The following is a 21,800-nucleotide window of genomic DNA, read 5'->3' as shown; positions in this document are numbered from 1 at the left end:
GTTTCTCCAGGCCTGCCTTTAATTCATTCAGATCATTTATTTAACTCAATTGCTTCAGATTTATTTATCTTCTCTTTTTAAATTACACTGTTGGAGTTCTGTTTATTTTTAACTCAACCCTAAGAATCCACATTAATTTTAATTGTATCTCTTTCATATAGGGTATTACAATAGCTGTCTAGTTTTCCTCTTCCAACTCTTATTGTCCCTCCTCTCATAGTATATAATCTTTGAGTAGCAGCCAGGGGTCTTACTCTCCATTGTGTGATGGCTTCCATTCAACTCTGTTCGAAGTCAGTTCATGAACCTCCAAATTATCCATCTGGTCCCAGGACACTATACAGTGCCTAACATACAGTAGGCACTTAAGATTTGTTGACTATTTGTTCATCAGATATTTTGCTGAATTATTTCTTTGCATTGTAATGTAAGTATTTTCAGGATTTTTGTTAATTGTGTTAGTGTTGTCTTACAACCACATATTCACACACACGAAACAGTAATTCTTTAGTCATGAATGGTTGGTTTATTGTGTGATGTCATGAGTAGATTGGAATTACCTTACCTGCTTTTTCGATAGGTCACTTTCATCTAGTAAGGATGGATAATAGATTTGTCAATAACCAAATCTCAAATGGGTAGGAAAAGCCTGCATTGGCTTTTAATCAGACATATAATAAAGAAATGTGATCAATCTGAGTTTATTTTTGATGTCCCCAATAGTTCAGAGCAGTGTTTTGTTTCATATCCTAATATACTAAATGCCTGTCTTATCTTTGTATTTTATATATATTTTTTAAAGATTTATTTATATAAGAACCGGGGTACAGGGCAGATGCGCAGGAGAGTGAGAGGATTCACCAGAGACAGAGTGGGTAACAGAACAGGCAGACTGACAAAATACACGGCTGAGGGGAGCAGCGGGTGAGACAGGAGAGGTCCGCCCCGCCATGTGGGATTCTCACTGGCCGGCAGGGATCAAACCCGCGCTGCAGAAGCTGCGGACAGCCCCACAGTGCGGCACTCAACTGCCTGCGCCACCAGGGAGGCCCTGTTTTATATAAATTTTTATATCTGTCGTGTATCGTCTTATTTTATTTTGCAAGAATATATGAGATATCCTGTTTCTCATCCTTTCAACCATTACAGCCTCAACATATGCATTATACCTGAATGTTACTGTTGGGGGTCAAAATGTTACAGCACTGATGCCCTGTGCTGCTCTGTATTTGTTAGGTAGGAGTGATTAAAGCCTATCAATTTGTTGCCCTTTCTTGTGCCACTAAACGCAGTTGTGAATTATTTTTGCATGAAAATTTATCTATTCCTAATACGAATTTAAGTTTTACTCTGTAAATAAACACATTAAAAGGACTGGCTTTAAATTTTAAGCTATGGAAGTGCCCTTTAAAACATTTTAGCTATACTTAATTTGCTTTTACTTTTTAGTCTTCCAGTAAGTGTGTATACTTATTAATACCATTGACTTCTAAATTAGAGAAACTATCCTAGTAAAAGTTTTTGTTTTTGTTTTGAACTATCGGTCATTTCCTTACATACAATGAAGGCCAATCAGGCTGTTTGGCTTTTTCTTCCTAATTGTGTTTTTTAATCAAGCAGTTGTTTAAACATGATCTAGCAGTCTGTGTTACTATCGTTTAACAGGGTGGTCACTCAGATTTTTAGGTTATAAGTAAATTCATTTTTTTAATCACATTTTTTTCCATTTTGCAGCACCTTGGTGATTTTTTGGATGAAGCCATTAAATTAGTTACTTGCCATCATGAGTAGAAGCAAGCGTGACAGCAATTTTTATAGTGTAGAGATTGGAGATTCTACATTCACAGTCCTGAAACGATATCAAAATTTAAAACCTATAGGCTCAGGAGCTCAAGGAATAGTATGGTAAGTTTTCACTTTCAAAGAATCATTAATTCTTCTCTCCTTTCAGTTTATCAACACCTTGGTAAATATTTAGCTTGCCTCAAAAAATTAAAGCTATAAAAATTACATTAAAGTTATAAATTTTTTACAATAGTGATCTTATTCATAAAACATTTTATAAATGAGTCATCTCTAAGTATAAATTATAGTTAAGTACTGGTCATAAACCATGTAAAGTCAGATATCTTTGGATATTTGGAATAAGTGGCATGCTTGTTAATTACATGTCTACAGCTATTCCCATAGCTTATTGTTTAATAAGAAGCTTCCCTTAATCGTCACTTTCATGTTATAATGAAACTCTGGAATTTCAAAAACCTTATTTTACACTGGGAAATGAAGTCAGCTAATATCTCCCTGTATGTTTTTCAAAATGTATATGTATCTTCTTTAGACTTGTGGCAGGCTTTGGGGCCTTGCTCTGGGCCAACCCCATTTGGATGGAGTTTTACCCACGAGGGGATGGGTAACTTTGGGTGCTTGATTTAGAAACTAGATTCTTTGCCTTTCCTGTATTGTTTCCAAATTGTATTAAAGTTCCTTCCCATTTAAAAAAAAAATGTATATGTATCTTTAAAACTGATTTACAAGCTAATTTCTACAAAAGGTGTACGTATGCTTTATTGATCAGTATATTTCTGTATAAACTGAAATGCAAAACAGTCCTTTGGACAGTTCTGCCAATGATTTCAGATTACTAAGTTAGCATAATCTAATGTTTTAGGGAATTCTAAGCCTCATTCAAGCATAATTATGTTTTATTACTTCTTAAACGAGATTTGTTTTGGAATACATTAAAAATCATAAATGTTTAGAACCCTGTAGTTCTCCCAGGTTTTAGAAAAATGTGCACATTTTCACAGAGATGCATTCTTTGCAGCACCACTTATAATAGCAAAAATTGGTAAAAGCATCAAATCTATCAATGGGAGAGTGAAAAAACTTGTTATATTCATGCAGTGAAATACTATACAACATTTAAAATGAACTTGAGCTGTATTTATCAACAGGAATAATCTCTGAAATGTGTTGTCTAAAAACAATGTGCAGAATATATATATGCATAATTTGTCATTTATATGTAGTTTAAAATGTGCAAAATAATACCATGTACTTAGGGATGTATACATATGTACAAAAGTATAAAAACATTCATAAACACCAAACTTGGAATACTGCTTACCTCTGAGAATAGAAGGAAGAGAATTAATCTATGGTAATTTTTTCCCCCCAATTCAGAAGAGTTATGGAAAATACTAAATTATAAACAAATTTGTATAATGGAACACTGCTGGCATTTTCTCTTTTCTGTATTTTGGAAGTAATTTATAATAGCAAGAATTACAGAGATGGAGTCATTTTACAAAGTATTATTGGCTTGACTGATTGTCATTTTAACCAACCACAAATTTAAATGTAAAGAAAATAGTGTAGTAAAGTCAATGTGAGAAAGATTCTGAAAGACTCTGGGTTCAGATTCTGGCTCTTTGACCTTCTAACTTTGTGACTCATAAAGTCACAAATTAACACTTCTAAGCCTGTTTTCTCACTTAATTTACAAGGTTGTTGTGAGAGAGTATATTTATAAAATACTTAGTAGTGGTTAAAGATTTATTAATGTTTTTGTACCATCATCTGTGAGTGTACTGTGAAATTTGTATGCCAGAATTTTTTTTAAAAGTTGCTCTGGAAGAAACCTGAAGCCCTCTTAATGAGTTCCTGATCTAAGGAATAAATATCTTTGTTTTGTTTATTCTGTCATAAAATATTATTACTATGATGCTGACAAATATTGAAGAAAAATTTAACACCTGTTAATGTTACTATCAGAGTCAACTGAATTTTTTCTTTAAAGGCATTATTTTGGGCACTAGTCCAGACAGTAGTAAGTAAATATTTATAGGGGGCTCTGAATCCCCATGTGTTTCTCATTTGTGCACATAGCAGTTAAAAATCTAATTTCCTTTGATACAAAATAGTGCAACCACTTTACATAACTTTGAACATTTTTAGAGTTTGAAATTTTACTTTGACTTAACTGATGAAAATTACTAGGAATGAGTTTAATTGTAAAAAATAAAGCAAACTTTATCTGAAATAATCAGAAATTCTATTAATTTTTTCATGACCCACAATGTTTTTTATTTATATTAACTTAAGAATTTAATTTGTAAATATGGCATTTAGTAAGTAAAGATTATAATTATGTGTATTTTGATTATATGTATACTGTATTTAGACAATAGTTTTATATATGTGATATATAGATAGATCATCCATTTATGCCATGCTAATTTTCCAAATACACATATTTCTACACCGTATGTGATAAGTGAGAGAGCCGCACAACAGCTCACATTTCAAGTGAATTTTAATAAATACTAGTTTCCAAATATTAGGTAAACAAATTTTTTTATAGTGTATTAGATGGTCTATTATGAAAAGGCCAATCTTCATGGCTTTGTTTTTAGCTTTCTAACTAACCTTGGGCAAAATACTCAACCTCTGGCGTTGTATCAGGTAGTGGTGAATCCAAATGATTTTATCTTTTTCAATCATAATATTATTTGATTTTAAGATACTTTATCTTAGTAGATAAAGTATCTTAGTAAGATACTTTAGTACCTTAGTTTCTTTGACCTGTCTAATATGAAAGGTGTTGTTTCATCAGTGTCATAAAGGAAGATATAAAGAGTAATGAGTATGTTGTTGCATTTCTAGAATTATAGGTGTTTCATTAACAGGTATGAAGCATTTTGTGATGACCTGAAATCTAGCATTCATATTTATAAACATTTTGATTTTTAATTCTTCCTCCAAAACAAAATTTTAAGGTCTTTTTACAATATAAAACAATCTTTTATATAGCCACTTCTCTATGTACCTTCCTCATTATAAATTCATTTTGTGTTGAAACATCCTAATGTAGAATTTTTCAGCACATATTTTTACTAGAATTTATGACCACGTGTGTTCTTTTTTCTGTTTTTCCTTGGTGAAGATGCAGGAAGAAGGACTCAGTTTAGACTTTATTGGACTTAAATACTTGTTACATACAGTTGTACATTTGAGTGTACATTGTATACTAGACAGATCTTGGAGGGTCCCCAATGAAGAAGCAGAATCTCTGTCTTCACTATCCATTGTCTCTTTGAATTCATTAGCGTTTTAAGAAACAGTTAACAATGCTTTACATTGAGGAATATGCTGAAATCGGTATAGATATAGAAGAAACATGTTGAACATCAAAGACTGGAAATTGATCCATTTGCATTTATTTTTGGAGAAAGTAAGAAAACTGCATTATGGTTTCATGAATTCGGTTTCAGAGATTTTTTTATTGAGTGTTTTTTTTTTTAAATTTCTTATTACAGTGCAGCTTATGATGCCATTCTTGAAAGAAATGTTGCAATCAAGAAGCTAAGTCGGCCATTTCAGAATCAGACTCATGCTAAGCGGGCTTACAGAGAACTAGTTCTTATGAAATGTGTTAATCACAAAAATGTAAGTGACCATTTTAGAAAATTCTAAGTGTAGATAAAATCAAGATTTTTTTCATGAATATATGAATAACAAAAACTTAAAATATTAGGGGTTTTAAATTGCAGAAGCATTGTAACATTGTCTAAAAGGTGTATGTTGGGCTGTTGGAAAAGTCATGATGCATTTTTGTTTGAAAAACCCAGAAAAAATACCTTATGACCTTCCTGACAACCCAGTATATTTACAATGTGAATTTTTCTCAACTTTATTAAAGTTATATAAAAATGATTTCTTTTAGATTGTATAATTTTCTAATACTGCATTTGCAAAAGGAGTTTTAAAGGGATAGGTGTTGTAGCAGAACTTTATTTGGACTTGATATCTCATATTATTTGTTTTCTGTCAGGCTAGCATGTCAGAAAATTATAGCCTTACCACAGAGATGAGAAGTTGCCATTATACTTGAACACTGGAACTTTAATAATATTGAATATAAAATTCAAATCACTGTTCCCTACCTCGCTTACACCTCTTTAAGTAATGCTATACTCACTGGTGACTTTATGTTGAATATGTATCATTTTAGCAGAAACTTAAAAAAATACCTAAGCAGAATTAGGAAAATATTCCTAATTCTAAATCTAAAAATTATAAAGATCTAAACATACAGCTTTCACTCACTTTGACAATAATTAGACTTTTTAAAACTTACATTAAGCCTACTGATAATTCAGGTTACCTAATGGAATGATTTCTCCAAAATAAAGTAGGAGTGAATTGTGGAAAGGATAGTTTTATGAAGTGGTATATTAAAAGCATCTGACTGCAGATGTTCATGGTATTTGTCCACAGGAGTTTATAAAATACACTTTCTGATTACAGATAACACAATCTACAATGTATTGAGAGCTCTGTGCAAGCATCCATGTATTTCTGTAAGCTTCTGGTGTTGTAGTTACTAATTAAGGGGAAAAATGCATGGATATTAAAGAGCAGGTTCCTTATTTAACGTATGTAGTAGCACAGGGAATGGAGGGAAGAGTTCAGCCAATAAAATGGGCAACTCTCTTAAATATTATAGTGCAAATTCTGAAAAAGGAGTCAAAAATCACTGAGCCTTATATTGCAATGAAGAAGGTACTCTGGGGCTTGGTGGCATAAGGAGTTAAGATACAGCACGGTGGAGCTGTCCACAGCTTCTGCAACATGGTTTCATTCCCTGGCCAGGGAGCTACCCACATGGTGTGGCAGACCTCTCCTGTCTTGCCTACTGCTCCCCTCAACAGTGTGTTTCAGTCAGTCTGCCTGTTCTGTTCCTCACTCTGTCTCCGGTGAATCCTCTCACCCCCTCCCCTGCGCCTCTGACCTGTACTCCGGTTCTTGTATGCATAAATAAATAAATCTTAAAAAAAAAAAAAAAAGAGTACCCTGGAAAATGAGTTTGGTAGGAATGATAATGAGTTCAATTTCATATTGTTTTTGAAGCTTCCATATGACATGGCAATGTATACTTGAGATTCATAAGCTTAGCAAGGACTTTTAATACACATTTAGAAATTACCCACATAAAGATATTCAGAGAAAAAGATACAGATAATATCACTCAGGAAAAGGCTACAGATCGAGAAAAAAGGAGAATTAAAGACAGAATGGTTGGCATACCTTTGAATGAACCAGTGGAATAAACTGGGAATGAGGAAAACTGGGGAAAAGCAGTATTATGAAAAGCTGGAGGACAAGGATTAATTAGAGATACTGAGTTGGGTAAGAGCTGGCAGAAGGTATTGAAGATTTGCTTACAAATTATGTACAGATAATATATTGTATAATGTTAGGTCCTTGATAATTGAGTGTTTATTAGTGGAATGGATTGTGTGGAACTCTTCTGTAATTGAGTTTTTTAGGACTTCAGAATTCACATAGAATCTCTTCTTCCCATAACACCCCCCCACCTCCACATGGGTTTACCCATTATCAATATCCCTCACCAGAGTAGTACATTTGTTATAATCAGTGAACCTACTTTGATGCATTGTAATCACCCAAAATCCTTAGTTCACATTAGGGTTCACTCTTGTACATTCTGTGGGTTTGGGCAATTGTTTAATGACGTGTATCTACCATCATAGTGCTATACAGAGTATTTTCACTGCCCTAAAAATATTTTGTACTCCACTTCCCTCTCTCCCCCACCAACCATTGGCCGTAAGTTTAAATATATGAAATAAGTAACTGGAGTCATAAGATTTGAAAGGTTTAAACTGGTGATGGATTTTTTTTAACCCATGTATTTATAGTTCTTCATTGAAAGTATTATGAACCAATTTCCAATTTTTTATCTCTGCTTCCACTATAGATTATTGGCCTGTTGAATGTTTTCACGCCACAGAAATCCCTAGAAGAATTTCAGGATGTGTAAGTATGATCATTAAAATTCTGTTGTTAGTACATTACTCTTAGATTGTTGCTATGCATTTAAGCTGTCATGTTTTTTCACCCTGAAGTTACATTGTCATGGAGCTCATGGATGCAAATCTTTGCCAAGTGATTCAAATGGAACTAGATCATGAAAGAATGTCATACCTTCTCTATCAGATGCTGTGTGGAATCAAGCACCTTCACTCTGCTGGAATTATTCATCGGGTTAGTAGGAAAAAAAATAAAAAATTTTCAATCATTGACGTGCTGCTTTCCTTTTAATGATCATAGCATAAACTTCCTTAAGATTGGGGTCATATATGGAAAATTCTTCACAGAATTATTTCGTTGCATCAACAAGTAATTTGATGGATTTGTAGCACCAAGATAATGGTGTCTTACCTCTATAGGCAGACAAAAATGTTATAAGTAAATTTGTGATTTCAGATGGGAAAATCAGTAATGGAAAAACTGGTAAATGTTTTGGTGCCTTAGAATTGAACTTCTACTCCTGCCAATTTGAAATGTCAGATAATATTTGCTTAAGATAGATATAGAATGACCTATTTTTGATTGGTAAATGCCAACTTAGGCCTCTTTTTCTTTTGCTGTAATAGTTTGCATGTGAACTTTGAGATGCCTTTCCAAATTGCACTTACTCTTATCAAAATTCTCTAGCTAATCATAATTGCTAAAAAATAAAGCATTACTGACTTCTTTAAAAACTGTATATATTCATAAATTTAAAATGTCATCAAGCTTATTTCTTAAGTTCATCTATTCTGATATCATTTCTCAAGTTCACCTATTTTGATGAATCTGGTATGGATGTCCCATTATAGAGAGAAAAATGAACAAGTAGATGAATTATTTTACAAGTGAACTTGTGAACTGTAAAATCTTTATCATAGCAGTCATTTTTTATCTTTATTTTTTGAAGGACTTAAAGCCCAGTAATATAGTAGTAAAATCAGACTGCACTTTGAAGATTCTTGACTTTGGACTGGCCAGGACTGCAGGAACTAGTTTTATGATGACACCTTATGTAGTGACTCGCTACTACAGAGCACCTGAGGTCATCCTAGGGATGGGCTACAAAGAAAACGGTCAGCAAACACTATTTACTTGAAATACTGTTCTGATTTATTTGTTTTTGTTTATTAGTTTTCTTATGTAATTACTTAGCTGATGTGCACAGAGTAAGATGTTTATCAATTTGAAACATTTTTCAAGAGTTTGAAAATAACTATAAATTTTGTCATAAATATTTGAAAAAACTTCAGGGTCCTTATTATTTCAATATGAATACATAACTGGTGGATAAGGAATTTTTTGTCCTTACTCCTGTAGCAGAATATATGCCATTTGCTTGCCTGTAACTTGAAAATATTGAGCTTTTTTAACTTGGGTTCAGGAAAGTATGTAGTGTCCTGACAATTTAGTAGTAATCTAATTTGCATTAGTAACCTTTGCACATATTTCTAAATCCATAATACTAAAGTTAATTAGCGGTAGCACTTACTGTAAACTTTAAGAGCTACAATATGGCCATTCTACAAAGCTAATGGATAATTAAGGTCACCTTTTGGAAGAAGCAGTTTTTTACAAAAGCCTTGTTTCAGCCTTAAATAGCATTGTTATGTATGGATATATTCAATTACATATATTAGTGTTAGAATCAAGATTGAAGAAAATTATCAGAAATGTAGTTCATGAATTAAAATTTTTATATAATGAAGAAATTTTATTGAAATCTCAGAATTTAGATATGTAGAATAAAATCTACACAAGATCTTACTGACTTTAACTATAATTTTTAAAATGTGGTAATTTTATCTAAAATACATATGACCTTTGATCACCATAGATGTTAATAATAGCTGCCATGCAGTTGAAAAACTTGAGTATAAGTTTTTTCTCCAGTATAACTGGAGAGAGAAACTGCTCATGGGGTGAGGATTAGCTTCAGTGTTTCCAGTGAATACTTGTAACAGTGCAGCTCACTGCAGTAGCAACCAGAGGTGGCTATGAATTATTACAGTAATAGAGTATGCACTGCTGGTAATTTTATGCAGCTGTGTTTTAACACTACATCATTATGTTTGCTTATATTTCTCTGGAATATAAATGCACTGCATTACATACAGTATGTTTGTGTTTAAGTCTTGATAATTTTAACTTTTTACAATAGATTTCTGTTTATTTTATAGTAGTAAATGATAAAATAACTATTTTTTGCCCCCAGCTACCCCTAAAATATAGACTATTATTTACTTACACGTATTTTATGCATTTACAACATAACTTTTTCATATTTCTAGACTGTTTGCTTCATATGAAAGTTTTTTCAAGTTGTGATAAATCTTAAAAATGTTTCTAATGTAGTTATTTAAAAAAATCCGAGTATAAATAGACGTGCACAGTTTAAACCTGTGTTGGTCAAGGGTCAACTATATTCTCCAGAATAGAACCTAGACATTTTTCCTAACAAGAAATCCGGAACAACAGTTCACAGTGAATCAGGAAACTGTGTTAAATCACCCTTCAGGATTCTTTCTGATAAAAGATAATAATGAATTAGGAATTCTAGCTTAATTTCCTTTCCTTTTCCAAGCTAATTAAAACAAATATTTTAAACTTTTACTGTTCTTTTCTTAAACATGCAGTTTTGTTTTCTTGCTCTCCACCTAAAATTGTCTTATACCTGTAGAATCCATTAAGTTGGATTTAGTGCTACTCTTTTTTTTTTTTTCTTTTGAGAATTGATACATCAACTGGCCAGCATGATTATTGCTTTTGCATTTGCTGTAAAGCCATTGATTCTCATAGACATTGTGTAATATGTCACACAGTATCCTATATATGTGATTTTGGGACAAGCTCCCTACCGTAAGTTAGCACCAAGTAAAACTGTCATATAAAGAATTAACATGCTTCCTGGTTCCACATAAGTAGCATGTAGCTCACCTTTTTGCCTTTTCCCCCCTAGGAAACCAAGTCAGATAATCAAGATAACTAGCCTACAAAGTTAAATTTAAGAACTTCCTTCTTTTAGTGACACTAACACACCACCCCTGCCAACCATCACTTGTTTTAACAACTTTGTTTTATCTGTCTTTTATGACAAACTACCTCAAAGCTGTTTGAAAAGTGTGATATAATGGGATATATTTTAACTGCCTACTAACTAAGCATTTAGACCCTATAAAGCTAGTTTGTCTATGGTTTAAGCTTAGCATGTTCTTAGAAAGTCTTCATTGACCCAATTACTATCTTTAAAGTATGTTTTTCTTAAGTTGCCTACATAAGCTGGTTATTTTAGAGGGAAAACTTACTGTAATATATTTTTGCTAAAGATGAAAACCCTGGAAAAATGTTTGCTGAATTGATTTGTGTATTAACATTTCTTCTAAATTTTACCCATGAAAATTGAATCATGCGATAAACATAAAAGAGCTTGTATGTGTTTTAATATGAAATTATAGATGAATTTTAGTTCCACAGGATTTCCAAAATTATTTCCTATTTAGCATCTCATATTTTGTAATGAACTGGCAGACTTCTTATTAAAAAAAAAAAGTGTATTAGAAAATACAGGCTTTAATTTCTTAAATCCTGCAATGTAGGTAAAAGGTATAGCTTTAATATCATTCCTCCCCTTTTCCTCTTTTGCTGTTTAAAAATTTGGGCCTTCAGGGCCTCCCCGGTGGCGCAGCGGTTGAGCGCTGGGTTGCGAAGCTGCCGAAGCCTCTGCGACGCCGGTTCGATCCCCGGCTGCTCCCCGGCCACCGGAGGAGGGTCCCACATGGCGCGCAGACCTCTCCTGCCGCCCGCTGCTCCCCTCGGCAGTGTACTTTGTCAGTCTGCCTGTTCTGCTCCCTGCTCTGGCTCTGGTGAATTCTCTCACCCTGCCGCACTTCTGACTGTAACCAGTGCAGGTATAAACAAAAAACAAACAAACAAACAAACAAACAAATAAATAAATAAAACATGCCTCTATTAAATAAATAAATAAATGGAATAAAAATTTGGGCCTTCAAACTTTAAAAACAAATGCAAGTTTCTAAGGCTTTTTTCCTTAAATCATGTATTTTTCCCTCTTCTGTTAAACTTAAGTACTTATTTTTTCCTCTTTTTATCTGACTTTTAAACCCAAAGATATAAAATGTCAGGATGTTTAGTTAGTTTGAATGTAATGGGTGAAGATCCCAAAATTGCCTGTTACTATATCTAGCAGATTCTTTTTGGCATTGATTGGCGCTTCTGTTTAAAGTTGATGAGGATCTGTAAGTCTAGGAGATTCTGTAGATAATAAATCTGTGGGAAATTTCATAATGTATCCAGGCAAAAGTAACTTCAAGCCAATAGCAGTTTGATTTTATGGGTTTGAAAATCTTTTAAATGGAAAATGTGCAATATACTTCTTTTTACTAAGTTTTCTTAGTTGATTTTCATTCTCTACACATTTGTTCCTTTTAGGATAGTTGAGTAAATGTAGTATGAAGTTGCCAAGAAAACAAATGACTTCCAATTCAAAATAAACATAGCACTTCTGAAATCAATTTATGAACCAGTTAGAAATTTTCTGAAGAGCTTTATATGAACTTTTTCACTATACTTATTCATAGAAATGCATTCTTTCTGTTAAATATTGTAATACACTAGATTATTTCTGCTCATGCTTTTTTTCTTTATTTGCCTTAAAGAGAGAGTACAATGCACAGTTGAACCAAAAAATGGTTATCAGGTTTGTTTGTTCTTTTTTTTGGCTACCTTGTATGAATTTTCAGACTTACTAACAAAGTCTGTGTTTATCTTATATTTTATAAACAAATTTTCAGTGAAATGTGTAGGTTTTTTAATTATGTGATTTCTGTGCATAGCTCTCACTTTAAAATTAGATATGTAGTAAAAGACCATACTCCATATTTGCTTTCATGAATCAAAACCTTTTGAAAAATAATTTGTTTTAAATATTCCATTAGCTAAAATTACAATCACTTTTTTCTTTTTGTGATGTTTTGCAGTTTTTATATAATGCAGTCATATTATGCTTCTTTGATTTTAACAACCTTTTGCTTTGCTTTTCCTTCTTTTGTGCTGCAAACATATAGTGGATTTATGGTCTGTGGGGTGCATTATGGGAGAAATGGTTTGCCACAAAATCCTCTTTCCAGGAAGGGACTGTATCCTTGTGCTGCTGCAGCAGTTTAATTAGTTAGGTGATGAGCTTCCTTATGTTTGCTAATGAAAATGAATATGGTACATTCATACATAAGGGTTTTTCTTAAATAGACAAAGTTTGTGGCTATTATAGTTCAAAAATTGTTGAGATAAGAAGCTGAAGTATTTGTAGGCTGCATCTGGCAGTAGGACATACAGTCTCTGCTGGTAGTTAGAGCACATTCACTGTCACTCATTTTTATTTTATACTGCTTTTTATAATTTTGAAGTATACATGGTGTGCGTGATTTTTTTTTTTTTTACTGTTTCTATATTTTTTTATTTTAACCAAAATCTTTATGTTAATGTCATTGCATTTTGTTTTCAGTTGACATTTGGTCAGTTGGGTGCATCATGGGAGAAATGATCAAAGGTGGTGTTTTGTTCCCAGGTACAGATCGTATCCTTATCTTTGGCCTAAAATGTAGTTTCTAAAGGTCAAAATGTATGATAGCACTTCAGCTTGGTCAGGTATAATGTATTTTGTCTCTCCCTAATAATAAAGTATTGCTAAATTACTTTTTCAAAATACCACCTACTATTTGACAGACTTTCCTTTCCCTCATTTATTGATTGTTTCATATGTTAATTCTGAAAACTGCTCAAGTACAACTATCTATAACTACTTGCTGGCTTTGAGTTGATTTATCTAACCTAAATCAAAAATCATGGCTTGCATTCAAATTTTTCTAATAATTATATACTTGAGTAAATCTATAAGTATTTAGGAATTAAATTTGAATTTTGGAACTGTCTTTTGCTTTTGACCATCCTTTTCTTTTGTTCTCCCTCCCTCTCCCTCCCCCTCATCATATCTTCATTTTTGTTTATGTTCCGTGCGTTTTGTGGTTTTTAGTTGTTCTCATTACTCAACATACTGATCTTTTTTTTCATCTGAGAACTTCAGCAGTAATAGTTTTATATAGTGATGAGTAGATTTGGGTTCATGCTTTTTGTTCTTCTGTTTTTAATATTTGTATTAGCAGTGATTTGTTACATGTTTGTCAATTTGTAATACTTAGAATTGTGTTATTAGAAGGAATAGGGAAGCCATATTCAGTAGATTTACAATACGAAGGTTTTTTAGGTCTTAGTCTGCAGGGAGTGCTATAGACTAGGAGAAAGGAGATTAGAGAATACGAACCTTAGAAGTATAAAACACCAAATCATTTTGTAAGTTTCAGAGCTTTAAAAAAATTTATTAACACAAGTTAAAAAAGAAAATGCCACTTTTATCAAAGCCATTTTCTGGAAAACTCAGAAAACCAGGACAGAGTATAAGAAGTATTTTTTTATCCTCTAGGAAATGCTTTCATATTTTTTGATAAGATTGATAAAAGGCAAAATGTTGTATTCTAGAATTGTGTGCAGTTTACATATAGAGTAACTGGATAGCAATTTTATTATTACTTGAGTTCCTTGTATTTAGAATTTGTGAGGTTAAGCTTTCATTTTTATGATAAAATCAGTGTTATTAGACACACACAATAAATAAGATTGGAAAGCTTGTTTATTGATCCTTTCTGTTCACCTAAGATCATAGCATTTTGCAAGGTGACTATAACCTATAAGATTTATAACTGCCACATTCTTTCTAGGGATTTTTCTTAAATTGCCATTTTCTTTTTACTCTAATTGGATATGACTAATGTGTTGAACATTAGATACAGAGTATTTTTCTTAGCTACTTGATAATAGATATTGATCAGTGGAATAAAGTTATTGAACAGCTTGGAACACCATGTCCTGAATTCATGAAGAAACTGCAACCAACAGTAAGGACTTATGTTGAAAACAGACCTAAATATGCTGGATATAGCTTTGAAAAGCTTTTCCCCGATGTACTTTTCCCAGCTGACTCAGAACACAACAAACTTAAAGGTACTTTTTATAAATATATATATTTAATCTGTGTGTGTGTGTGTGTGTGTGTGTGTATTCATTATTTTTATGGGACATGACCCAAAGTTATTGCTGGATGGTCGGATAAATCTCTTCTTTTTGAAACTTACATTTTTTGCTAAATGATAATTGCAAATTTCTGAAATATGTCGATAATTTAACAGCCTTTATGAGAATATATGTACATTAACATCATTATTTCTGCAGCCAGTCAGGCAAGGGATTTGTTATCCAAAATGCTGGTAATTGATGCATCTAAAAGAATCTCTGTAGATGAAGCTCTTCAGCACCCATATATCAATGTCTGGTATGATCCTTCTGAAGCAGAAGCTGTAAGTTCTTAATGCTTAAAGAATACATTGTACTTAATCTTAAGAGTTAGAATTAAAGTTAGATTTTGAAGGAAACCTTTTCATTTATTGTTGTCTTATGTTTTTCAGCCACCACCAAAAATACCTGATAAACAGTTAGATGAAAGGGAACACACAATAGAAGAATGGAAAGGTAATGTGCACTGGATTCCTTAGAGATGAAACAGAAATGGCTCCTGGCTTTTTATACTGATTTATTCATCACATTAGGAAAATTAAAGATATTTTCTGTCAGTCATGATATTTGGTAATATGATAATTTTCACCAAAGTAGAAGGTCTCCCTCCCTCCCTGAGTTAATCCTAATCTCTCATGCCCGCTCTCTCCCAGACACAGAAATATGAGCACTTTTTGGAACCTTTGTGTTCTTCCATATTCTCCAAACAGACAAATATGTGTGTTTGGTATCGCACCCTTCTCTTATCCTAGCTTGTTTTGATCATAAATGGCTGTATACTTTGTACACTTACTTTATTGATATATATGTGATTATATCTTAATACAAAGAAAACTCCTAGGAGATATGCCTGACCAATGGATATTTTACAATTATTCTCAAATTACTCTCCAAAGAAATTACAGCAGTTCACATTTCTATCAGCGTTGTATAAGCTATTTTACCCCTACCCTTGCCAACAGAGTGAGATTTTTTTTAATATTTGCAAATCTGTAATTTTATGAATGCAGGTGAATATTAATACCTTGATAGTCATGGAAATGTTAAAATTTTTCTTTCTTTGAAAGATGCAATGATGACATTTGGGCCAGGTAATACCTAGATCCAGTTTACCTTCATTTGTGTTGTTATCAATGTTCTTACCCCTTTTATGGTTACATGACTTTGGGTAAGTCATTTGACCTGCATTTCTTGCCTAATCTTAAAATGGAGACAGAAGACATATTACAAACAACTAAGAACCTGCGTAGTGGGAAGGTAAAAGGGACTAACAGGGAGGTATAGATCTGAACATACATACGCACACACATCTGTGTGTGCGTGTGTGTTTATAAATTATTTGGGAGGAGAGAAAAGAATATGATTCTTCTCAGGAGTTCCCAGAGATTAGTTTTCTACAAGTTGTCTTTGGAAGACACATATTTAGACTCTGTAGAGCCCACCAGAATGATGGAAATGGATAGAATGTATTGTAACAAGTAATATACAGGTAGAACTGTGGGCCAGAATATGTATTAATATCTACCTGATATTTGTATGTATCATTACATTTACAATAGACATTTATGGTATTTCATAGACTCATAATAGATCACCTATTGTAAAACACATGGTTATGTACCAGTAAGAAAGAGAAAACACTGCCAGTTGCACTGCACCCAATTTCAGAGATAGTAATCTATGAAAAAGTACAATTTATAATCATTGAAACGTAGTATTTTTGTTTGTATACAGCTATATCTAACATTTTTGATTACTTTAAGAATGTTTGCCTTTAGTCTACCTTTTTTTCCTACCCCCAAGTATAGTTCAGTACTACTTTTGTCAAGATCTGCTTGAGTTTTAGCATCATAGTAAAAATTTATTACCAAGGCCATTCATACACATTGCTTTTTCTAGTTCCAAGCCCAAGAAGGTTACCATAGCAGGCAAAATTAGGTGTCTCTAGCTCTTGTTTGTTACAATATATCCATTTGTTTAACCATTGACCAGCATAAATGTTGTCATATTCTGTAATCAGAGGCTCTTCATCCAAAATTTAAGAATTACAGATGGCTTAAAATTTTGTGGAACATTTTTTGCATGTATATTTTTTCAGAGGAGGATTTACTGCATTTATGCAAATCTCAGAGACTTCCATGACCCAAAGAAGAAGATGAAGAATGGTGTGGTAGCATTCACCAGAAAATTCTCCTTAAGTAGATATTCAGACTGACAAGGCAGATCACAGTTGACATCAAGATTACTTAAAAAAATACAGGACAGGAGTACACACAAGCAAGGCAGCATCTGTGGTGTATCTTTTTATTTGGAGCAGACCTCACAACAGTCTACCTACTGCCCAGACACCTAATAAAAGAATAAGATTTCCATGGAAAATCTTGACAGAGACAGTGTAGCTGCCTGCTTCTTTTCCCCTAGTAGGAATGTATTTATACTCCACTCTGATAAAAGCAACTTCCACACACTCTGATTTAAAATCTTAACAGGTATGTGGGCAAGCATCTACAGTGTACCAGGTACTATGCCAGGGATCAGGAAATAGAAGTGAATAAGACAAACATGGTTCTAGTTCTCACAGAGACAGAATTAAGCAAGTCTTTCAGTACACAATGATACGTGGTATGGTATAGTATGGTATATTACAAAGTTCTAGTGGAGTAAGAAAGATAAAACTTCTAAATTCAGCACTATTCTTAATCTAACTTTAGGAACATTAGTTAGGCAGAGATTTTGTTTCTTTCAAAATAATTTATGGTTAAGGATTGAGGAATTAACAACACCTTTGAATATTAGGCTAACACTTGCAGAACTTCTGCCATTGTAAGGACACCATTTAAAGTACTTAATGTGTGTAAATTTTTGCTTAAAACATCTTGTGAGCTTGGTTCTCAGGCTTTGAACAGTTTGTTTTTGTTAATGTCTTTTTCAGAATTAATATACAAGGAAGTTATGGACTTGGAGGAGCGAACCAAGAATGGAGTTATACGGGGGCAACCTTCTCCTTTAGGTTGGTTACAATATAAGCTTAGTTAAATCACATTTTGCTTCTTGTGTTGTGAGACCGTTAGTGACCTGAGACCTATAGCTCTTTCAGTATTTGCTGTCATCATTATTTAAAGTTTAATCATTATAATCATTATAAGAAGAACAATTTGGCAGTTAAATTTAAAGCACTGCTACACTGTTGTAACAATACATCATACCTAATATATTCATAAAGTGCATATCTTTTCTTTTTCTTTCATTGACATTCTACTGAAGAACAGAATTTTAAAACTTTTTTTGTATTCTTGTCATTAAAGAAGAAATTATAGCATAGAGCCTGTTAAATATATAAGTTGGTTTCAACAATTACCTACTATTTAGTTGTAAAAAAAGTTATAAATGTTTTACTAGCATGGTTAACTAATTGATTTTGTATTGATATATACTAGTAAAATTGAACTGTTCATGATAGGCTTGAGTAGGATTTGAAAAGTCCATTATTGAGGAGACCTTTATACTTCAGCATAATACCCTAGTGATGTCAAATGTTTGAGTAAACTCATTAATCTCATAAGATAGCAGAACAGTCATATTCTTAATTTATATGTGAAAAATTTAGATGTTGGTCAATACTTATCTATGGTTACAAAATAGGTAGTGGAAAGGACAGGACTACAGATTACTTGACATAGTCTGGATTCTCAATTAACAGCTTGCAAAGAAGTGTATTAGTAAATTAAGCTGTTATAAAAATACTCTGTTGTTGCTTATATACAAAAACATAGAATGGTCTTTGACAAATCAAATTACCAGATAATCACAATACCATTTTTACTTGATTTTTAAAAATGAAATATATTTATTTTCCCACTGAATTGCCTTCCTGTCTTTATTTTGGTTTGACTAATATTAATGTGAGTTTGCATGCTTTGAGTATGTGAAGACTTTAAGGAAATGACCCAGATACTGTAAATATTTGCCATATTATTGCCACTCAAATATTTAAGAATTTGTTTTAAAGTTCAGAAAACAAGTATTTTTTTTTTCCTTAGGTATTTAATTTTCACATTAAAGACCTAACTGGTTATACATTTAAAAGTTAATTTTTATCAGATTAAGAGATTTGAATTAAAAAAAGAGACATGAGGGCCTCCCCGGTGGCGCAGCAGTTGAGCGCTGGGTTGCGAAGCTGCCCAGAGCCTCTGCGGCGCCGGTTCGATCCCCGGCTGCTCCCCGGCCACCGGAGGAGGGTTCCACATGGCGCGCAGACCTCTCCTGCCGCCCGCTGCTCCTCTCAGCAGTGTACTTCGGTCCTTCTGCCTGCTCTGCTCCCACTCTGGCTCTGGTGAATTCTCTCACCCTCCCGCGCTTCTGACTGTACCCAGTGCATGTATAAGCAAACAAAGAAACAAACAAACAAATAAATAAATAAAACATGCCTCTATAAAAAAAAAAAAGAGAGAGACATGAAAATGTATATGTGGTAGAAGCCTTCATGATTTAAAAGTTTCAATACAAATCTTGAAAATTAACCATGATATTGAGTATCCTTCAGTCAGAAAAGTGCATTCTATAGTGTTGAATGGATTACATTGTTGAAAGTATAGTTTCTTCACTTTACCCTGACTGGGAACCTAACTGACCTTTCTTGGGTCTAGAAGGTTATCTTTTTTTTTTTTTTTCTTTTTTTTACTTCTGTCAGATCTGATGTACTAAATCTGCTTTCCTTTTCCATTTCACCTTCTATCACCTGCTCTGTCTCTCTCTGTTTTATTCCATTCTGTCTCCAAGTCCTCTCCACACCAACCTAAAGATTTGCTGTTCCTACTCACCTGGCTGTTTTCTTATTGCATGTGATGAAACCCTCTCAGAGGATCTTTCATATATGTGGTTTTTTGCTCATTATTTGACAGAATGGAGTTATAATCTCAAACACTGAGATGCTGGGTTCTGGACCAGTGGCTCAGCCTGTCTAGTTTCAGCATTTTGGGTGTCTGAAACTTCTCCTTAGTCCTCAACTTGGAAACTATTGCTTTTACTTCATCAATGTCTCCTTGGATAATCTCCATAAAATATTTTCATATTTGGGGTGACCTTTATTTAGTTATCATGTGATTGAAAAGTACCTTCTTAGTGTATGAATCACCTTTAGCATATTTCCCACCCCACAGTATCATTAACCTCTGCCCTCCCAACCCAACTCCCTTGAGAGGGTTTTTCTGTAGGATAAATATTCCTATTACTTTTTAAAATCCAGGAAATGCTTATTAGACAACTTTTGGCTAAGGAAACACTCCGTCCCTACTCTAACAAATTCATATTTACAGTTAGTAAATATTAGAATAGAAATAACATGACCCGAGTCTACCTAGCGAGGGCACTTGAATGACCCAAACAAGTCCAGTTAGCTCATGTAAACCAGGACAGTTGAATTAAGTTCATATCCAATGAAAATGATTTTATTATTTCTAATGATTTTTGCTTTAAAACAGGATGTACCAGAAATGTTGCTTGGACTTTACAGTACAAATATATCATCAGTCATTTTTTATAGGACAGTAGTTAGCTTTTTGAGTCATACATCTCTCTGAGATCCTCTCTCCAGCAAAATGTAATATAGGTGGTTTTTCAGGTGTTATCAGCATTATTCACAAACACTTTGAAGCACATTATCAATCTTACTGTAAGACCGTTTAAGGAGCCTCAGCTTAAATTCTTGTCTTGAACTGAAAAAAATTAGTAGAAAATCCAGGACTCCAAGTTTCCAGCCATTTTCAGAATTTTCTGCTGTAGAATATCGCTTGTACTTATCTTCAGCAAGCTTTCTAAACCTAAGAGAAAAATTATTTACCAGGTAGTATAGTACAAGTAAATTGGTCTGCAATTCTCTCTGCAACTGATTTGCTGTTTTGTTTCTCATAGCACAGGTGCAGCAGTGATCAGTGGCTCTCAGCATCCTTCGTCATCGTCATCTGTCAATGATGTGTCTTCAATGTCAACAGATCCGACTTTGGCTTCGGATACAGACAGCAGTCTAGAAGCATCAGCTGGACCTCTGGGCTGCTGTAGATGACTACTTGGGCCTTGGGGGGTGGGGGAGGTAGGAGGGATGGGGAATCGTTTAGTCATTGATAGAACTACTTTGAAAACAATTCAGTGGTCTTATTTTTGAGTGATTTTTCAAAAATGTAGAATTCATTTTGTAGTAAAGTAGTTTATTTTTTTTAATTTCAAGTGATGTAATTTAAAACTTATGTTGTGTTTTAAAACAGCAACAAAACTGTATTGTATTTTTGCTGTAATTAACTGTATAATGTAAACCTAATTATTTTATCATGGTTTAAAATTTTTGCATATTTGCTTTATCTTATGCTGCTGATTTTTTTTTTACTGATTTTGTAAGATTTTGTTTATCAAAGCAACTATTATGTGGTGACTTGCCTATATCATGAATTATTTAAGATTTTTATAGTTTTTTATTAGAATTTATTTCAAATGTTTTGTTCATGATGCTATCCTTCAGGGTTATGTGCTTATCAATGAAATTACCCCAGAGCAGTGAGGGAATAATATAACCTGTAGCCAGTCATATTCAGGAATAACTACTGTAAATGATGAACGTGTTAAAAGAAAACCTCCAATATTTGCCACTTGCCAATCTTAACATAGTTATTATAATTGGTAGGTTATCCTATATGAATTTTGGCAAAAAGCCCCATCGTCTAAGTGGCAGAATAATTTAGAATATGTCTTTGAAGATACTGTGTGTCTGCCACCACCTTCCTTCCCCTCTG

At 33.2% G+C, this 21,800-nt stretch overlaps 1 protein-coding gene across 6 annotated transcripts; it reads left to right on the top strand.

Moving 5' to 3' along the window:
• Positions 1–1,783: 1,783 nt before the first annotated feature.
• MAPK8 (mitogen-activated protein kinase 8) lies at positions 1,784–21,079 on the top strand (the record flags this gene model as incomplete). Of its 6 annotated transcripts, none has more annotated exons than XM_084245881.1 (11): positions 1,784–1,905; positions 5,319–5,448; positions 7,784–7,842; positions 7,932–8,070; positions 8,786–8,951; positions 13,397–13,468; positions 14,767–14,949; positions 15,178–15,302; positions 15,411–15,474; positions 17,951–18,028; positions 20,943–21,079. In XM_084245881.1, the coding sequence occupies 11 exons, from the start codon at positions 1,784–1,786 to the stop codon at positions 21,077–21,079; spliced, it is 1,275 nt and encodes a 424-aa protein (XP_084102007.1). The 6 variants fall into 6 exon arrangements, with proteins under 6 accessions (XP_084102007.1, XP_084102006.1, XP_084102008.1 ...); XM_084245880.1 differs by having other exon boundaries at positions 20,934–21,079; XM_084245882.1 differs by lacking the exon at positions 13,397–13,468 and adding an exon at positions 12,960–13,031.
• Positions 21,080–21,800: the final 721 nt, after the last annotated feature.

This window comes from Talpa europaea, assembly GCF_964194135.1.
Source record: "Talpa europaea genome assembly, chromosome: 10".
In the NCBI taxonomy this organism is placed as follows: domain Eukaryota; kingdom Metazoa; phylum Chordata; class Mammalia; order Eulipotyphla; family Talpidae; genus Talpa; species Talpa europaea.
This window is presented reverse-complemented; position numbering and strand designations above follow the sequence as displayed.